The sequence below is a fragment of the Melopsittacus undulatus genome, chromosome 2, assembly GCF_012275295.1.
Source record: "Melopsittacus undulatus isolate bMelUnd1 chromosome 2, bMelUnd1.mat.Z, whole genome shotgun sequence".
NCBI lineage: Eukaryota > Metazoa > Chordata > Aves > Psittaciformes > Psittaculidae > Melopsittacus > Melopsittacus undulatus.
The window spans coordinates 61,399,829-61,418,617 of record NC_047528.1 but is presented as its reverse complement, the minus strand read 5'-3'; the positions used below and the strand labels follow the sequence as shown (position 1 = coordinate 61,418,617).

Sequence of the window (18,789 nt, the reverse complement as noted above, 5' to 3'; positions counted from 1 at the left end):
ATGCCCACAGAAAGTGTGTGTGTGAAGTAAATGCCCTAATTTCTCCTGTTTTTCTGGGAAATTAATTCATGTCTCTTTGCCAAAACAGTTGAGGTAGTCCAGTGGTAAAAGAGGGTTAAACCACTTAAAACTTGGAAACTGCACTTTTTGTAGTGAAAGGTGACAGCATTTAGGGAAGTAGAGTAGGTTGAGACTTGTGTCTTATCCCCAGTCCTGACCCTCCCAAAATTACAGTTTTGTATTTGGAACTAGTTTCTATCTGTTATCAATCAGGTTTCCTCTGGATGGGGAATGCAAGAGTGCTATTGCACTGTTTGGTCTGTGTGTGCATGTCCTGACATCACCCAGCACTACCCTTCCCGCTCTCCATAGGAAAGAATTTCATGCACGTGCCTGGAAAGGAGCTGTGGTGTGCTTCAGCCTGAGCCCAGCCTGGATAGCTCTGGGGTCAGGGCACCATGGGGCTTTCTGGCAAGAGACTACAAATCTGCCTAGTGTCTTCCCTGGATTGGGACTTTCTACTTTCCATAGGAAGACAGAAGCCTTTCTTATTTTGTAGCAAACACTTGTGATCTAACTGTGTGCTGTTAGTAGAGGTGCAAGTTTTGTCCACTCACCTTCTGCAACGTCGCATACGTTAGCGTACACGTCAAGTATCTTTTTCCTTCGACTTTGAATCTAAATAAGAAGAGATTTATTTCATTAATGTTTCAGTCATGGGAGTAAACAATTAGCAGACAGCAGTGAAAAACCTGTGGAAATTCTTCATTTCAGGGTGCTAGGGGCTATCACATAATGACCTCAAGTGTGCCTTTTGAAGACTCAAAGAGAGCACAATAATTATTCCATGAAGCATAAACCTCATTCTGATTTCCATTTCCACTGCTAGAGATCTTTCTTTCCATCTTCTAACCCCTTTTTAGAGCAATTACTTTTCTGCTCCAAGTATTTGTGTATTTTTTATTCTCTTTCAGATTGAAGCAAACTCCTGACAATGAGGACAATACCAGTACCACACATACAAATGATTACTGTAGGGCTCTCCAGGTAAACCAGGACAAGACTGCCCACAAGGAATTAAATTCAGATTAAAATTGCCTTCTTCCAGTAATCTAAAAGGACTGTAGAGGAGGGGATCTTCCTTTCTGTCATTTGATGTAGAACTGCTTAATGCATTACTAATCAACTGTTTTTTCTTCCATGATGTATTGCCTGCTAAAATCTGAAACATTTTACAGCTAGGAAAAAAAATGAAATATATCAGTGAAGCTTTGGACAGGGAGGATCTGAGGTCCAGGGAGCTCCAGTCATTTTTGACATGAAAGACACTTAGACTGAAACCCTGACATTTTCCAAGGTGAGAACAGACATTTTGATACAGTTTCATTTAGCAAAAATATGCTGAAGGTTTGGGTTTGGATTCCATGTGGAGTGAAAACAAATGTCAAAATGTCATGAGTTCTCAGGGACTGGAATTGTCATCCCTCTGCCAGCTCTCATTAGGACTGAGCTTTCTGAAAAGCTGTCTTTCTGATAGCACCTTAGCATTATCTCCACAGATGTGACACTTTTCACCAGTCTAGAAGAAAAAAGCTCTGTTTTTGGTATTTTGTTTTGTGGAAATTTTTCCTCATTTTATTTGGGCTCTAAAGGCACATCAATGACTTGGTTTAATAGACTTGGCAGCTGGAGACCTCAAAGTGGCTGCTCCACCCAAAGCCTGTCTCACTGGCGCAGATGCTGTGCAAGTGTGTTGTATTGCAGGACAATGCAATGCAGACGACTGTTGTTCACATATTCTTGGTATAATTTACATGTGCTTAATCAGTTGTCCTGCTATTGTAGGCTTGGATTAGCTGTTTTAGAACCTTGTAAACAGGAAATTTTCTCTTAATGGGATTTATTAAAGCTCCGCCTAAGCAAACTGTTATTTTCCTCTCATTTTTAGGGCAGTGAGAGAGGCTAAATGATTCCATGCCCATGGAATTATTCAGGATGTTTTTTTCACCAGCACCAGAAGATGGGGGATTTGAGAAGGTTATGCTGAAAGCAAACAGCCTGATGTTCTTCCCTGTGGTAGCTCACTCTGTAATGGTTTTTATTTTAACTAGGAGGAAGCAGACTTGGTTAAGAGCAAGCCTCTAAACTTTCTTTACCCTTACCCAATAGCTGCTTAATACTCTTTCCTGTACTAGAAGTGTTACTTAATCTCCAGCCCGAAGCAAGTTGCTGTTTTTCTAACTTCTGGCAACTGGCTTGATAGGGGAATCTTGGGCATGGAGCAGAGGATCTCAGTGCAATGTGCACTTTCATTGAATGGTTTTCTTCAGCCTTGTCAGGAGGCTTCACTCCGTAAGAATTATGTTAGAACAGAAGGTCTGGAAGAAATAATTCATGTTTCAGGTGTCTTTCAAGCTGTCTACCCAAATCACTCTGGAGAACATATCTATTATATATGGTCTTTAGAAGGCTGGTCACTCATATTAAGTGTTCTGATTTCATGCCTACACAGTTCATATTACCCAGTTTCAAGCCAGTGTATACAGAAGTACATTGAAGTTGGATATTTAGAAAGATATCACAAAACTGAATTTTAAAAGGTGAGCATTGGAGTAGTAAGTTATTTTCAGATGGTCGTAAGTGTCTAGAACTATAAAACCATTTCTCTTTTGTTGAGGCTTTCTGTGTCAGGTCTTAGCTGAAAAATGAGCTATTTTAGAAAGTTTGAGCTGAATCAAGCCAACAGTTTGAAAGATGTAAACATGAAAATATGCATTTTAAAACTTTTATTCTTAAAGGATATCTAATGATTGATATTAATGATGTGACTTTGTCCCTGCTATTACCATTTATGAATTATTTTTGAAGTATTAAAACTGCAAAAATTATCTAAGCAGATCCCTTCTTTTTAAGGATAGTTTCATTTTAATATAAACTAGAAAAGTGTGTGTGTGAGGTGTAGCCTGAACTTTGCCTCAAAATACTCCAAGTGAGATAAACTGCTCTGAGCAGTACATACACAGCAGGAAGAAGTGAAGGCCTTTCACAGCAAAATTAACAGCGGCTTTATAGTGTCCTTCAGAGCACAGGCATGACCTTCAAAACATGTGTGTTCTTCAAAATAATATACAAAAACTAAGCACAAAGCTGGTATTATTGAAAAGTCTATGCCTTGAAAATACTGATGCTTCTGGGTTGAGGCACTCAGATGCTACCCTGTTGTATGAAACCATCTATGCTGCTACACTATATTTCTGTCTTGGATTTTCTGTGGTAAATACAGCATTGGGTTTAGTTATATTAGCATTAGCTACATCAGGAGGGGTTGCTGTTATCTGTTTTTTTCTTCCTTTAGACTATAAAAGATAATACTAAAAAAAAGCACTTACTACTTTTGTAAGAAGTTTGCTTTTTTCAACCCTGAGCATTATATATGTACATATATGTCACTAAATAAATGAGATTCTATACAAAATTTTTCTGGAGAAGCTCTTGAAATTAGCCTGGTCTGCACGATAATACATTTTTGGGGTGATATTTTGCATATTGTTTTCGTAGAAAGGCCCCCAAATAAGACAGAGAAATTCTCTCAAATTCAATTCTCAAAGCAGACTTACCCCAGTTGACTTATTGCTTGTAGAAGACTTATCTCTGGCCAAATGCACTAAAGATAACAAGCATCTCTCTGGAGTCCCTTGCTTGTCAACTGCAGCTTCTTCATCGCTATCCATACTACGGCTTAAAAGTCGTTCATTCTCAGAAGATGCATCATTTTCACTGTAAAATGAAGGTTATAGTTATATTAGTGAAACTTCCCATAGATTATACTCAAATAATCTCCTTTTTTGCCACCTTAAAGTAATGGAATAAAAGTGGCTTCCATTTTTCAAAACACCTTTCCTCCTGTCCTGCGAATGCATTCACCTGCCCAGAGTATATGTACAATGCATATCAAATCACACACAGCTTGCAAGAGTCCTTTTATAGAGGGATTTTCCAACTAATGACATGTTTAATCCACCTTAATCATGTTATCCTGCCAGGGCTGGATGCCAGGCAGACACTAGATGAGGAAAATTATCACACCATGCCAAGGAGCTTCCTAAAGGCCTGGAACAGCTACTTTTACTCTTCTTGCCTAAAAGTGAAGGGGAGCCTTACTAAGGGCATGTATGTGACAGCAGCACTGGGGTCCCAAAGATACTTCTCCAAATAGGAGATGAAGGCCCAAGAGCTAATGTTACTGATCACAGAGGGAGTGGGGAGGACACAGGTTTCTTTTTGGTAACAGCTGTCGTCCTGTCCTAGAAACCAGCGAGAGAAAAATCTACTAAGGCACCTAGACTCTTTCCTGCTGCAGCAAGCTGCCAGCATACCCATCTACTTTGTTCTTCACGTATTCCTCCGTACCACTATGAATGGTGACTATGTCCCTCACCCACTTCAGGTAAACTGGAAGTACATTTATCTACCTACCTTTTAACAGCCTTAGCTGGAGTTGCTGTAAGTTTCTCAAACTCTTCTTTCTCAGAGAATATCACAACATTATCTGTAGATCAACAAATAGAGAAATTTAAATAGGCAATGAGTTTCCAAACCAGTGCTTTGTCTCAGAAGCTGGTTCTGCCAGTAACCTTACTGCAAACATGAATCTCTGACACGTTTTTAATTGCTATCAGAGGATTAAGTGACATGCTGGAAGTACAAAAACTACCATACATAATTCTTTAGTAAACTCGTGCATTTTACACAATTAAAAGGAGAAAGTGTAATTCAGAGAAATGCAGTAAGGGTATTTAAGCCCAGTGTTCCCTTGACAAAAAAGCAAACCTAAAGTAACTTGTACCTTGAACTTCTTTCTTCTCTTCTTGTGTGTTAGCCTGAGCTTCGACATTTTTTACCGAATGGCTCTTGCAACAGGCTAAAATATAAAAATATATCACTAATTATTCTCAGAAGCTATCTAAAAATAGCATTTGCTGCTAAAATTTCATGTGCTGAACAATTACCTTGAGCAGAAGGTTTTGTTTTCACAATGTAAAACATGATGATGAGGACAATGGCAATAGCCATTATAAAGATGGTAGACATTGCAATTATAAGAGCTGTAGCCAGATGTCCTTGTCCTGAAAGATCTCCTGAAATAAATATTTTCATAAAGGAGCAACTGTTAGGATCAGAGAACAGTTAATGGTTTGTGATCTGCTCTACACTTACATTTTACTTGTTAAGCATTGAAGAACTTGGTGTTACATTGGAAAGGCAAAGAGGTTTTCAAATTGAAAACATTTATGCTGCACTGACCAGTTAACAGTATTAATCAAAAAAATCTGATGGCAAAATCTGTCAGATAGAAAGATATAGGAAATTATATTGTCTGTTAATAATATAGTAAGCTATAAGTAAGGAAGGGTAGCATCTTTCCTACACTGTATGCTGGGAAAGAGAATTGGAATCTAAAAATAGAAACTACATAAACAAATGGGATGAGACATAAAATGACTATTGGTGACTATGGCTGCCTCAGAAAGTTCGCAGTAAAAAGGAGAACACATGCAGAAGAGCTGAAGTTTTTGTAACTTCAACTTAAAAAACTTAAAATGCAGCATGGCTAGAAGGTAAAATAAGGTATGTGAAAAGGTATTGAGAAGGAAAATTTGGATGCAAAATACTGGAATTGAAAAGCCAGTTGGAATTGAAAAGAATGCAGAAAATGACAGATATGCTAAAATGCATGAAAATTTTAATTTTTCTGAAAACGTGAATCTCATGATCATGTTTCCAGACAATACCAGGGAAATCAGCATTGTCAGTACCTCAGTAACTGCATTTTTCCTGTTGTGGCTTCTCAGGTTCACATATGATTAAAATCTAATAATCTTAGAGTCATAGAATCATAGAATAGTTAGGGTTGAAAAGGACCTTGTGATCATCTAGTTCCAACCCCATGTTTTAGAACTGTTCAGGTTAGCTCAGTAACAGACTTGCCATATTTGTGCCTTGAACTATTTTTACTAGTCTAACTAAGCTTTGCTGAGGCATAGTGCCATTTCTGTAGGCTACAGAGCTAAATTTATTGTTGGCATTACTGAGCACAGTTCAAATCCATTTTAAGTCCACTTGATTAAAACAGCAGTTTGGATTGACCAAGAAGAAAAACTCATTCTGAATTATTTTTAGCAGCAGTTTTAGAAAACTGGAAATAGTGGCAGTGAAATTCACAATAGATATTTCCAGTTTGGTTGCACTTTGTTGATGCCATTTTCAAAACAAACAGCCACCAAATTAAATCTGTGAATGCATTCTTACCTTTGTGAGCATGCTGGTAAGGTGAGAAAGTGCTTGTGCCAGAGGTACTTGGGAAGATGGCTGAAATGCCAGAGGTAGCCCCTGTACCTGCAATATAAACAGAAATGCCATAAACTTCCATAGTTACTTTGTCCAGTCAAAGGAATATCTTGGCCCATGTAAACAGAGCTTTTACTTAGCTTGATTGCATTTCCCGTGCATTAGCAAAGAACCAATGAACTTTTTGAGATGTCACTAATCCCAATATGCATTTCTGGCACATTGAAAAATGTCTTACAGACTACATTTTGCATAGCATCTAGAGGGAGTGGAAGAAATCAAAGCTCCTGAACAGTCATGAACTTAGAAGAAACCCAAGCATCTTCAGACACAGGCAGGGTCAACTGTCATACATGGATTCCCACATTACAAATCTGTCCTGGGTAGCAGAAAGTTTTTTGGCATCCAGCTGATGACTCAAACTGTTCACAGCCCGCACTCCATTATTTGCAACAGCAGATCTCAAGTCCCATTCCTTAGAGTCATCAAATTAGTGCTTCCCACAAGCATCCTTCACTAGCAGGATCAGTGTGAAGCTCTGATGGTGCGCAAAACCTCATGAACCCATAGGAAAATGTAGGGAAGGTGGCAAATAATAGTGCTGAATGCCTTTCTGTTCCACGGAGCTGTTCTATCACAAAAAGGAGTATTAGATTTCCCTGCAATCTAGCCAGGCAGTACTTTTCTTATGATTCTTCTCGCTGTCAGTACAAATGAAGAACTTCATGCTGGGAGAGGAGTGAGATTTCCCAACATGAGTTTCCGTACCTAAATTCTACAGTTAAGTTTGAAAGTCAACATTAATTTTTCAGCTGGTATCATACACCATGTCTTCAAAGCAGTAAAACAAGTCATAAATTAACATATCTGACATAATACTGCATATTATTGGGAATAAGGCTGTTGATAGGAATGCTCTCAGACAGGATGGTGTTGGTATAGCATTCCAAAACAAAATAAAAACATTAAGGTTGGGAGAAAACATTCTCTTCATTCTTAAACAAACTTTAACATCATTGGTAAGCAGGTAATGCAAACAGCTACTATCAACAGACACTGAAAAGCATCTTCTGGCTTGCAGAGGGTACAAAATCCCTCCTGCTTTGTATTAGCTGCCTATGAAAAAAAGTCCAGTGATAATTAAATTCAGCAGACCTAAAGGCAAAAGACTTTCCCAGTCATGTGTTAAGGTGCACAAAGCACTCAGCTCCACAAGCTAGTCTGGCAGCTAGAGTAGCTGAGAACCAACCATGCTGTTCTTTAGACCTAGTAAATATTCCAAGAAATTAAACCCACCAGGTAAACTTGACAGGAAATTAAGCGGTCTGGAACGGTCTGAGAAATGTTCCATGGTTAAGAACAAAGCAATGGACATGTTCTTTGAATTAAGAGAAATGCTTTCTAAAAAAAAAAAAAAAGTAAAAAATAGTAGTACCTAACATAAAACATGGCTGCATGTAGTGAATGAGAAATGTACACTTGAAGTGGCTGCAAAGTATGAGTTGCAGATGTCTTCAAAAGAAATTTTCTTTAACAACAGTAAAACTTCTTTCAAACCTCATTTGTTGGAAGGAAATGGATTAATTTATTATAAATTTCTTTTTTTTTTCCTAACTAAAGAAGTGTTTTCATAAGGTTTTAAATACACTAATTTGTTAATTCAGATGCTTTTCATATTATGTAAATGACAGGGAGATGATGTAAGTCTTGCCTCTGGTCCCTTCTCTGTTGCAGACTTCCTTCTAAGAATTAGTTATGAGCTTCAGAAACTACAATACAGCAGTAGACCATCTATGTAACAGTAGAGGTCATCTGTATGTAGTGGAGATTATAGACGGGTAATTTTTAAAATTTCAGCAATTCTTCACAAAACTGAAGTGAATCATCCTGGTCTCAACCCCTGTATCTACTAATTATGGTTGGACAACAGAAGAAATTTAGTAAATGACCAGTGTTGTAGCCAGATACTTTCCTTCATGTCCACAGCTACCAGGTTTACGCCTATTCTTGCAGTCCCCCTGGCAAATCCAATTACAGCCAATTGTAATTCCATGCAGTCCTTGCATGCTGCAACAAGTCCACAATAGCTTTTCTTATGCTGCCTTTCAGCTAACACAGGCAAGCTGTGCTGCTTTGTCTGCATGGAGTTTATCTGACAAGCTTTGGCTTGTCTCCTCCATAAACAAGTTTTATCAAGCTTTCCTCTCTCTCTTTTCCTTCATCTGAAATACATAGTCATTGAAGTATTTCTGCCTAATCAATCTTTCAATCATTTGTACTATTAACCTCACATTTTTCTTATCTTCATTTCCCCATCCCTGGCAGTGTCCAAGGCCAGGTTGGACAGGGCTTTGAGCAACCTGGACTAGTGGAATGTGCTCCTGTCCATGGCAGGGGGGATTGGAACTAGATGAGCTTTAAAGTCCCTTCCAACCCTAACCATTCTGTGATTCGGTGATTCACCTGCCAGTGAAAGGAAGTAGAGCCTTCTAGGGTGGGAAGTCTCACAGCAGTGGGTAGCATAGGAATGGTAATAAGGAAGGTCATTCATTCTTCATTCAGCATCATTGTCACCCTACACCCAGCTCTACCCCACATCAGGATACAGCATGTTGCCCACGCCATGCACACACACATGAACCTCTGCTGTGCACAAGAGTGAGCACCTTTAGCTTCAGAGCCTACGTGCAGGATTTTCTTTGCATGGGAATGTGGCCACCTCATTTGTTCTGTAGAGCCTGTTGTGGCAAAATCAAGGCTGGTGCTAGAACGTCATGGCCTTTTTCATATGCCTAGGTGGGAGTTAGTCATTATGCATATTTTAAGCCTATCATCAAACCTAATAATTTGGCATATTCATTATGAGCCAAGGTTTTTCTTTAGATGTGGCTTAGAAGAAAATGCCAATTCGTACACCTGCACTACAAGAGGAGCAAAAAATGCCAACTTCTGCAAAAGTTCAGTTCATATCGGTTTTGTGTGAGTGAAAAGAAACAGAACTTGGAGCTGCTGCTTTTTCCCAGCCCAGTACTACACCATGACTGCAATGTCAGTCAGTTCCTGTGCGCATCTGGTCTTGCATCCCGATCACATTATTAATTCTGGTTCCAATATAGATGGCACTTATATAATCTATAAAGACCTAGATACAGCTCAGGCAGAGACATCCTAAGGTGCTACAGCACAACATATGGAAACAACTCTATTTTAAGTGTAAAAAAAGACTGATGGCTGTAATACAGTTGTGCAAAGGACTGCTTTATATTCCTAGACATTTGTAAGTAATATTGTAGCAATGTGATAAGGACATTAGGAAAGAAGTTTATTACTGAAGGTTGGTCATCTTTTGCATTATAAATGCTTTTATTAAAAAATTGTAATTTAGTTATAACTTTCTTGGAGTAAATACAGTTTCATTTAAAATCCCCACACTTACTATTTAAAAGAACAATTGAATTTGTATTTACATTTGAATGTTTGGGGGTTTTTAACTCAAAAGTTAGCTTTAACTTCAATTGCCCTGCAGCCAGCCTTTTGTCCTCATCCGGAACAAATGCTGGGCAATAAAATATTGTTGGTTGTTCGTTTCACAGAACCTTTCTGGTTTATGTAACAACACTACTATAGTTGTTCATGTATCTCAAGACAGAATAAGAAGTGGCAAACAAAACTACTGAATATGTGAGAGGAGAAGGGCGCAGGGAGGGAAGGTTTTACCAACGTGCCCCCTTGCAAGTGTTTGTGAATGAATAAAATCTGGTGCATTAGGAGACCATATGTGCTCCTGACATATACTGCTGTGGGTGTCAACTTACTGGTCCATGAAAAGGACTGCTACTCATAGCTAGCAACTGCTTTTCTGTAAGTTTATTTAGTACTTAATAACATATTATAAAAATACCCAAAGTGTGTATACAACAGACTATCATCACAGTGATCCTGTCATAAGAAGCATATTAACAATGTCTTTGTGTATATATGTTTCTATTTCTTGCCATTGAGTACAGCTTGCTTTCTCCCAGTGCATCCCACTTCTCAAAGCCATGGTCCAGTTATGACTGGCAAGGCATGCTGCTACTGCCAGCCAAGCTTTGAGCACTATCATTAAGACTGTTTTACAGGGGAGACGTGAGATAAAGCACACACACAGATAAATAACTAGAAGCCTGGAATATGAGGTGAGAAATAAATTATATTGACTTGAAATTCAATAAAGGTAGACAGTTTATGGCTGACAAAGTAATAAAAATCTGGATTATAACTAAATCTAGTCATAAATAAGACCTAGATATATAAAAAGAAGAGGTCAGAGTTTTCAAATTAATGTAAATCTGTATTTCAGTATTCACATGAAAGGTTTGGTTTAAAACTTCAAGAAACAATGTTTTGCATGGAAGCTCTGTGCCTGAAAAGTTATGGAAGCTGAAGCAGCAGTCAAAGTCAAACCACTCTCTAAGGTGTCTGCATATGACTTCAGTAATCAAACAATAACCAAGTCCGAATATATTGTACATCACTAATAACAGAGCATATCCTAGACAATGGATGATTGCCTGACTGTTCTATATTTTACTGTCTTTTATTTTCAGGGGGCATACAAAATACTGTAAGACAAGTTACCATAATGTTTACAGGTAGATACTTCAGCTGTTGTTGGTAGTTATTAAACCAGGAAGAGCATAAAGTAAATTAATTCCTTAGACTGAAACTCAGGACAGGGGGCAAAGTTCTCCCTGGACTTCTATTTTTGACCTGGTCATTCTCACTGCAAGTAACCACTACTGTTCAGACACATACAAGGAAATATTTTATTTTGTTGTGCTCTCTGTAATGCCTTTAATTATTTAATTTCTCTCTCTATATTTTGCAGGGGCAGGAAGTGATGACAATTATAGGCCACATGGCCTTAGTCTGACAATTTATTTGCAGCTTGGAGAGGGACTTTTTACAGGGAATGGCTTTAAACTGGAAGAGGGTAGATTTAGATAAGACATTAGGAAGAAATTCTTTCCTGTGAGGATGGTGAGGCCCTGGCACAGGGTGCCCAGAGAAGCTGTGGCTGCCCCATCCCTGGCAGTGTTCAAGGCCAGGTTGGACAGGGCTTTGAGCAACCTGGTCTAGTAGAAGGTGTCCCTGCCCATGGCAGGGAGGGTTGTAACTAGATGAGCTTTAAGGTCCCTTCTAATCCAAACCATTCTATGATTCTATGATTCACTTGGAGCTGTAATCAATTCACAGTACTGGAAAGTCTTAGGAACATGCTTCTTGAACTAAGCCTATGTCCAGGAATGCAGTGTTATCACCTCTTTCACTGTGCAACACCAAGGAGATAATTGCCATTTAAACCTTACTATGGTGACTTCAGGGCATTGGAAGGAGGAAAATGGACCCGCAAAGAGCCCATTTCCCCTGTGCTTGGTGACCAGCCTGTAGAGCTGGTAGAAAGCTGCAGCTCTGCAGGTTTTGGAGGTCATGAGCCTGGGCAGAGCAATGCTACAGAAACTTGCAGCATCTCCCATGTGTGGGTGGGTGGTGCTCACTGTGGGAGCTGCAGCTCCAGCACAGGTGAAAACATCAAAGTCACCGGAGTTTTCTTCCAGGAGAACTTCACCAGGACCACATCCCCTCCCTAGTCATACCTAAGCACACCTTCCCCAGTGGTTGAAAACAGCAAACCCCATATTTGCTTTTCAGACCCCTCTCTTTGAAGGTTTATGGCTGTGGCTGGCCAATTTTGTCCTAAGATCAGGTTCCTTTCCTAATATAGACAAACCCTAAGGGGATGAGAATTAGACCATACCACCAGTGAACAATAAAGCACTGCCTTCAACATTTCTTCCATTCCACATGTGAGGAGGGATGGGGTGTTCGGAGATCAAACAACTCCAAAAAGAAAAGTTTGTTAGCTCCAGCTAACAAGCCTATTCATTTGTAAGCGTAATTTGAAACAGAAGGGGAAAAATGTCCTGATGTTGATCATACAACAAAAGGACAAATCTGGCAAGGAATGAAAATTAGTGATATTACAAAGAATAGAGAGTTAAAATAAAATTATCTGCAAGAATTATTTTTCACTAATACAAGTGGTTTTGGCACTAGGCTTGTTTGTGTTGAGCACTTCAATTAGGGAGGCTGAGCTCTCGGTCTTCAGTGCACAGGGATGGACAGGACCCCCCGATTTAAGCTCGTCACACAAAGCCATCAGCCTCTTAGTCAATTGTTCCACATCATCTCTCTAATTGTTCTGAAGTTCTAATGATACAATAATAAAAATGATCTTTTCTGTTTCTAGAAATTAGCAAATAACTTGACTACATATATTTTAATCTGTTGGCATTCTTTTTTCTTTTTAATTTTCCTAAGCCCTCATTGGTAGGTTTTAGATTTACAATCTTAGACAGGTTTACTATTGCATCTGTTTTCATATATACAGCCAGAAAAAAAGTGGGAGTATTTTGTGCCCATCCACTCTGATGTATATATATGGTCGATTAGAAAGGAGACCCTCAATCACTTGCCAAAATTCTTTAGATCAATAATCCCTGAGTGAAAAGGATTTGCATATTTAATTGTGTAAATACAACTTCAAAGTAAATGTTCTTCAGGTTTTTGTAGCAGGATTTGATTTTGTTTTCCTCCATAATTTTTGAACTGGAATGGCAGATATCAAAGTTTGAAGAGAAGAGCTGATATACATAAACTGATAGAGAGTTGCAGCTGCTAAAAGGCGAGATCTCTTCCAGCAGTAACTGTACCTCTCTGCCAGAGAAACTCCATGGAGGTTTACATCTTCTGTCTTGCATGTACTTTACATCGAATAAAACAAAACCAAAACAAATCAAAACAAAAACAAACCAAACTAAACAACAAAACAAAACAAAACCCAATAAAATAGTCAGAGGCATCAAGTGACTCTAGTTCCAAAGGTGTCAACAGAAAATCCAGCACTATTAACTGTGGGAAGCCACATCTTAAAGGTTTGATGCTCGTTACCTTCGTTGTTTGATTTGCATAGGAAACTTGCCTCCCTTATTTTTTGCAGAGCTGCTATTTATTACAGAGGTATCTTATCCCAGTTTAGTGTCAGCAAGGCATACTGATTGGTGGTTGTCTGCTTCATACACAGCTGAAGGTCCCATATCTTTGATGGTTTGGCATTATGCTCCTCTATGCTTAGCAGACCAGTCCTGAGGCTCCCACACAGTACACTGGGAGCTGCATGCTGAGAAGCAGCTTACGTTGGTGTTTCACAGGGAACAAGATATGAAAAAATGCAGTCTTTATGGTGATGTTTACCCTCTTCACAGTGAGAAAAACCTTTCCTGCTACACAACACACATCTTTAACCTCACATATGCACTGCCCCTTCCCCGTACATGCCCATTGCACACAGACTGCGGCTGAAGCCTGGTATTCCTCTCAGACTGCAGAACACTGTTTCTCCCATCCTGCAGACCAGGTGATATGCTTGCCTCAATTAAATCTCTGGCCTCTGTGAAATGTCTTCCTCTCCTCCCCCTCTTTTCTATGCCATTTTGTGCTGTTTCTTTAAAAGGTGACACAGGCCCATCAGGGAATTTCCTTCTCACTTTTTACACTAATATTTCCAGATGGTGGAACATGGGGTGTTCATCTTCTTTCCTCGGCCATTTCAAGGTTTATTGACTGTGTAGGAGATGAAAGTTGCACAGCAGGCTCTTGGAGTTGAAAGCTATTTGTTTACCCTTTGATCAGAGCCAAATATTTTTCTGCCAGATAAAATGTATCATCAGGCAAATTCTCTGAGCAGGTTTCCGTGCAGCAGCAGCACACCCCACTACTTCCCTCTCCTTCTAGCCCTTTGTAACATGCAGACCAGGCACTTCCCCAGCTAAGGAGAGCACGACTGTCCTCTAACCCTGTCACAGAAGGGCTGAAATGGAGTTTATCTGCCCTCATTTTTTCTGTCTAGGAGTGCAAACTCAGAGCTTGTCACCCACAGCTTCCTATTCTTAAGTAATTTGTCATCTTTGTTTCCTTGCAACCCTTTCTGCAGTGGTGTGCCACATGCAGGGGTGTTTGAAGAAAAGGAACCTTAGGAGGGAGGCACCCCTTAAGTGTGGAATTTAGGCTCATGAATGCTGCTCAGCTCTGTTTTGATGTCTCAAGAAAGGAACAGAGGATTCCTGGAACTATTTGGAGTCCTTACTCTGGGTCCGTCACTATGACAGCATGCCAAGAAACAGAAGTTAAACTTCACAGAGGAACCATTCCTACCAAAGAGCTGATATTATCTTTCATATGGTGAAATCTGATGACAGAGAGACATGCAATAAAGCTCACTTGCTAATACCAGATTTTATGCTGCCTGCCACAACAACACTGAGGTTTTCAAAAGGTTCCTGTAGCAAGGCTGATTTTCCATCTGGGGTACAAATTACTGCCTACATATTAGGGAGCTGCCATTCCAAATGCTGTCTGGAAGTTTAGGCATTGTAAACCAAATTACCTGAGCTTAGTGATCTGTGTGATTTGGATTTTAAGAAGCTTTCCCACTTTTTGAACACTTATAATCAAATGGTTGGCTTTGTAGACTTGATTAAAATGGTAATGTTTACTCTTTCTGAGACTAATTTCTCCTACTTTAATACCCAGTCGATTTCTTGGTTTATGCACCTGCCTAAATTCCCCCCCCCCCCCCCGAAAATAATATGTATTTATTCTTGTGTTTGCCAGGTTAAAAAAAATTGCATGTGTTTAACCAGTTGTGCAATTCATACTTTCCTTACAGAACTAAGCATGTTATAAATCATATCTGCCAGGTATCCTATAGAAGACAAAGATCTGTTTTTTTAATTGAGTAATAGCTATAAGATCTTCTGGTAGTTCCTCACCAAAACAGTAGGCTACAAAAGTAAGCTACAACATGTTTGATACTACTAGAACCCCATTTCAGCAAGATTTGAGACAGATCATCAGAGCTGAGGAAGGATTCATTTCTGGCTATTGGTTAGCACAAGCATGGTTGTATTCCCACCAACAGGGCAGCCAGCCTGTGCATGCATACAGGAGAAGGTGTGTCCACATCCTCTTAGCGTACACCATCATGTCCTACCAAGACTCCTACCCTCATGTTTTCACTTGCTTCTCAAACTTCTTCCCACATTGTACATTTGGGGTCTTCTTTATGCCCTTACCTCACCTTCTAATACAGACTTTACCTCACCAAAATCACCCTCACCCTGCCCTCACCCATTCCCACTGTCTTCAGAAGAAGTGCATGTCTCAGGACACAGTGGGTTCCTGCAGCCAAGCGAGGTGTGTGGCTGTACATGGGGCAGCCACTTTGCAGGTAAACAGTCCGGGGAGATGCCTCCATCCGGGTTCTGAGCTGGTAATTATCCCTTGGCTCCCCTGAGCTCTTGAGCTTTAGAAAAGGTGGTAGCTGCTCACAACCTATCCTCCTTTGAAGTGGCTCACAGAGCACTAATGATACAGTTCAGCAGCATCTGAACTAAGTAATTGCTATTTACTTACACTAATAAATGCCTAGGGACTTTTGGGTCAACCTCTGCTTTCAAATCAATCCCACAAAATATTGCAGTTCTTTTTCATGATGAAGACTTTCAAAGAGCAGAACATGGGCAGGATTTTGGGTTAAGATGCATTAGGTTTCTGTAGGGGACTGCCCATTTTTGTCTGGGTTTTTCTTTTAAAGTTTTTCTCCTAATGGGCTCCAGATTCTCTGAGGGGATGACAAAGTGATTTGGTCATTCAGAGAGAACCTCATCTTTCCTTTTCTTTTTCTCTCTTTCTTTACCCCTAAGGCAGACAGAAGTTTTTTGGGGGTTCCCTCTACATTACATTGCTGGTGTGTGGCTATCCCTCTTCTCTGTGGCATGAGGATGCTCCTTAACATGGGACACTTTTAAGACTGGAAGAAATCTTTTACTGTGAGAGTGGGGAGGCACCGGAACAGGCTGCCCAAAGAAGTTGTGAATGCTCTACCCGTGTCAGTATTCAAGACAAAGCTGAACAGTGCCTTCAGCAACCTGGTCTTGTGTGAGGTGTCCCTGCCTGTGGCAGGGGGGTTGGAAATAGGTCCTAAGGTCCTTTCAAAAGCAAACCATTCTATGATTCTAAGGCATTCTAATATTTGGCTGGACAGCGTGCTGGGACATCTGGACTTGGTAGTGCTTTGCCAAGATGGGTTGAATCAGATGATCCCTGAGATCCCTTCCAACCTTGCATTTCAAGATTCTGTGATAGGTAAGCCATTACACATGTGGCATGCAAAAGAACAGGTACTAATGCTGGGGTGTCACACGCACACACATACATTGTTTTCAATTACCAAACTACAGCTTATTTTGTCAATTAAATCTATAGAATTAGCTGTTTTATCAGGGCTGACTACTACACACCAGCATCAATCCTTGCATCACTTTGAAACCTAAGCAGAAGAGAAGCTGTGTGGAGATCTCATAGCAGCCTTCCAGTGTCTGAAGGGGCCTACAAGGATGCTGGGGAGGGACTATTCATTAGGGACTGTAGTGATAGGACAGGGGGTAATGGGTTTAAATCCAAACATGGGAAATTCAGGTTAGATATAAGGAAGAAGCTCTTTACTGTAAGTGTGGTGAGGTACTGGAATGGGTTGCCCAAGGAAGGTGTGAATGCTCCATTCCTGGCAGTGTTCAAGGCCAGGTTGGACAGAGCCTTGAGTGACATGGTTTAGTGTGAGGTGTCCCTGCCCATGGCAGGGGGGTTGGAATTAGGTGATCTTAAGGTCCTTTCCAAGCCAAACCATTCTGTGATTCTATGATATGAAAGGTGTGATGCACTTCTACTAGGATCTATGAAGTGTCCCGTGGTTTTTTTATAGCTGACTTGAAACTGAAATTGAATTAAAAAAAAATACAGATTTGTAACTTCCTGCACCTACTGGTTAAATAACCATAATAAGTCCTGTATGGGATGGCTTAACAAATGAAAACTGGAACACAACAGAAAAATAGCAGGTCCTAAAATCAAAGGCTCTGGTTCCTCCCCAAATGTTCAGCATTTGTGGGGGAATGGCAAGGCTTGTTGGAAGCAGAAATTGTTTTACTGGAGATGAAATTATTGTTTGAACAGAATAATCATCGCTGAAAGATTTCATATTGAGCCTCCAGATGATTCCAAGTCAAAACCAGATGGAATGAATAGAGATTGCAGAACACTTACATTCCTTGGTGTTAGGAGGCGCCAGCAAGCATGAGTAGCAAACCATCCCGTATATGTTGCGAGGTCTGTTTTCCAGCATGTAGTAACTGAAATGGAGGGCAAGATGAGGCAAAACAGTGTAAATTAATATGCTACAACAGAGCATGGTTCCTCAGCAACCAATTACACTGAGATAAAATCATTTAAATAAAAACTTCTATAAGCAATTTGATGCAAAGATGAGTCTTTTTTTTTAAGCTCCCTGAATAGAGACAGTGTTTCTCTTCTTCCTTTCCTCCTAAAATGCAATTAATCAACCATCAAGCCTACATGACAAGAAGTAGTATCATTGCCTAAACCAACATTATACTCCCTGCTGAGTTCAAGCTGCAGTTTACAGCATGCCCTGAAATAAGACTTTTTAAAACAAGGGAATGCTATTTTTTGAAGGAGTAATCTTTCAGGCAAGACCACCAGTCGGATATGGTTGGCTAATTTTCTTCACAATCACCATAAGAATAATTACCTTAATGCTAGAACCAAATCTGAGCCAAATCAGAATAAAAAATACAGCAAAACCCACTGCACTTACAGGGAAAGACAGATTAGGTTTTTACAGCTTTTGGGTTTAATTCCTTGCTCTATAGTTTAAAAGTTAGTTCCTGATGGTAGAATTAAAGATTGAAGGAAAGGTTTTCATGATTTGAACTTTTGGGCTGCTAATAAAGTTAGCATTGAAATAAGGTAATTGGTTATGCAAGAATTGAATTACATTAAAATCATACATAGATGGTGTTATGGATATGTCTTTACAAATCACTTGTAAATCACTGCAAATTTTAATGAAGGAATGAATAAATTCATAATCCATTTATGCAGACAAGTACTCAACATGATAAACACTTTACACAATGGGGAATCTGTTTTCTGCTCTTACATACTTGTCTATGCACGTGCAGGATGTTTTTTTCTGGAAAACGTATGCATTGTTAGGAAATTACTGTTGAAACTGTCCATCAAAATCAGTTTGTCATTAATGAATGCCCCAGCCTACAAGCAAGGGATAAAGGTCCAGGAAATGGAGTACACAGAGATGTAAGGGGGCAACAGGGTCTGGAGGTACCTCAGAGAGCTCATAAACTGAGCGTGGTTCCTCCTTTGTTTCTTACTGATTTTAAAAGATTCAAAGATTCATCCTCATTCTTCCCTTCAAATGTTTATTGTGCCCCATCTGCCAATCTACCCTTCTCTCAGGAG

At 39.7% G+C, this 18,789-nt stretch overlaps 1 protein-coding gene across 4 annotated transcripts in view; it reads right to left on the bottom strand.

The window, feature by feature from the left end:
* Positions 1 to 18,789, bottom strand: part of EDAR (ectodysplasin A receptor) — a 76,236-nt gene that overhangs the window by 3,286 nt on the left and 54,161 nt on the right. For all 4 annotated transcript variants that reach the window (XM_005151348.3, XM_031051156.2, XM_031051155.2 and 1 more), the window contains exons 5-11: positions 17,554 to 17,639; positions 6,310 to 6,396; positions 5,010 to 5,138; positions 4,847 to 4,921; positions 4,477 to 4,549; positions 3,618 to 3,777; positions 618 to 678 (exon numbers count right to left, since the gene is read on the bottom strand). In XM_005151348.3, the coding sequence (XP_005151405.1) occupies positions 618 to 678; positions 3,618 to 3,777; positions 4,477 to 4,549; positions 4,847 to 4,921; positions 5,010 to 5,138; positions 6,310 to 6,396; positions 17,554 to 17,639 (671 nt within the window). The remainder of the gene's footprint in view (positions 1 to 617; positions 679 to 3,617; positions 3,778 to 4,476; positions 4,550 to 4,846; positions 4,922 to 5,009; positions 5,139 to 6,309; positions 6,397 to 17,553; positions 17,640 to 18,789) is intronic.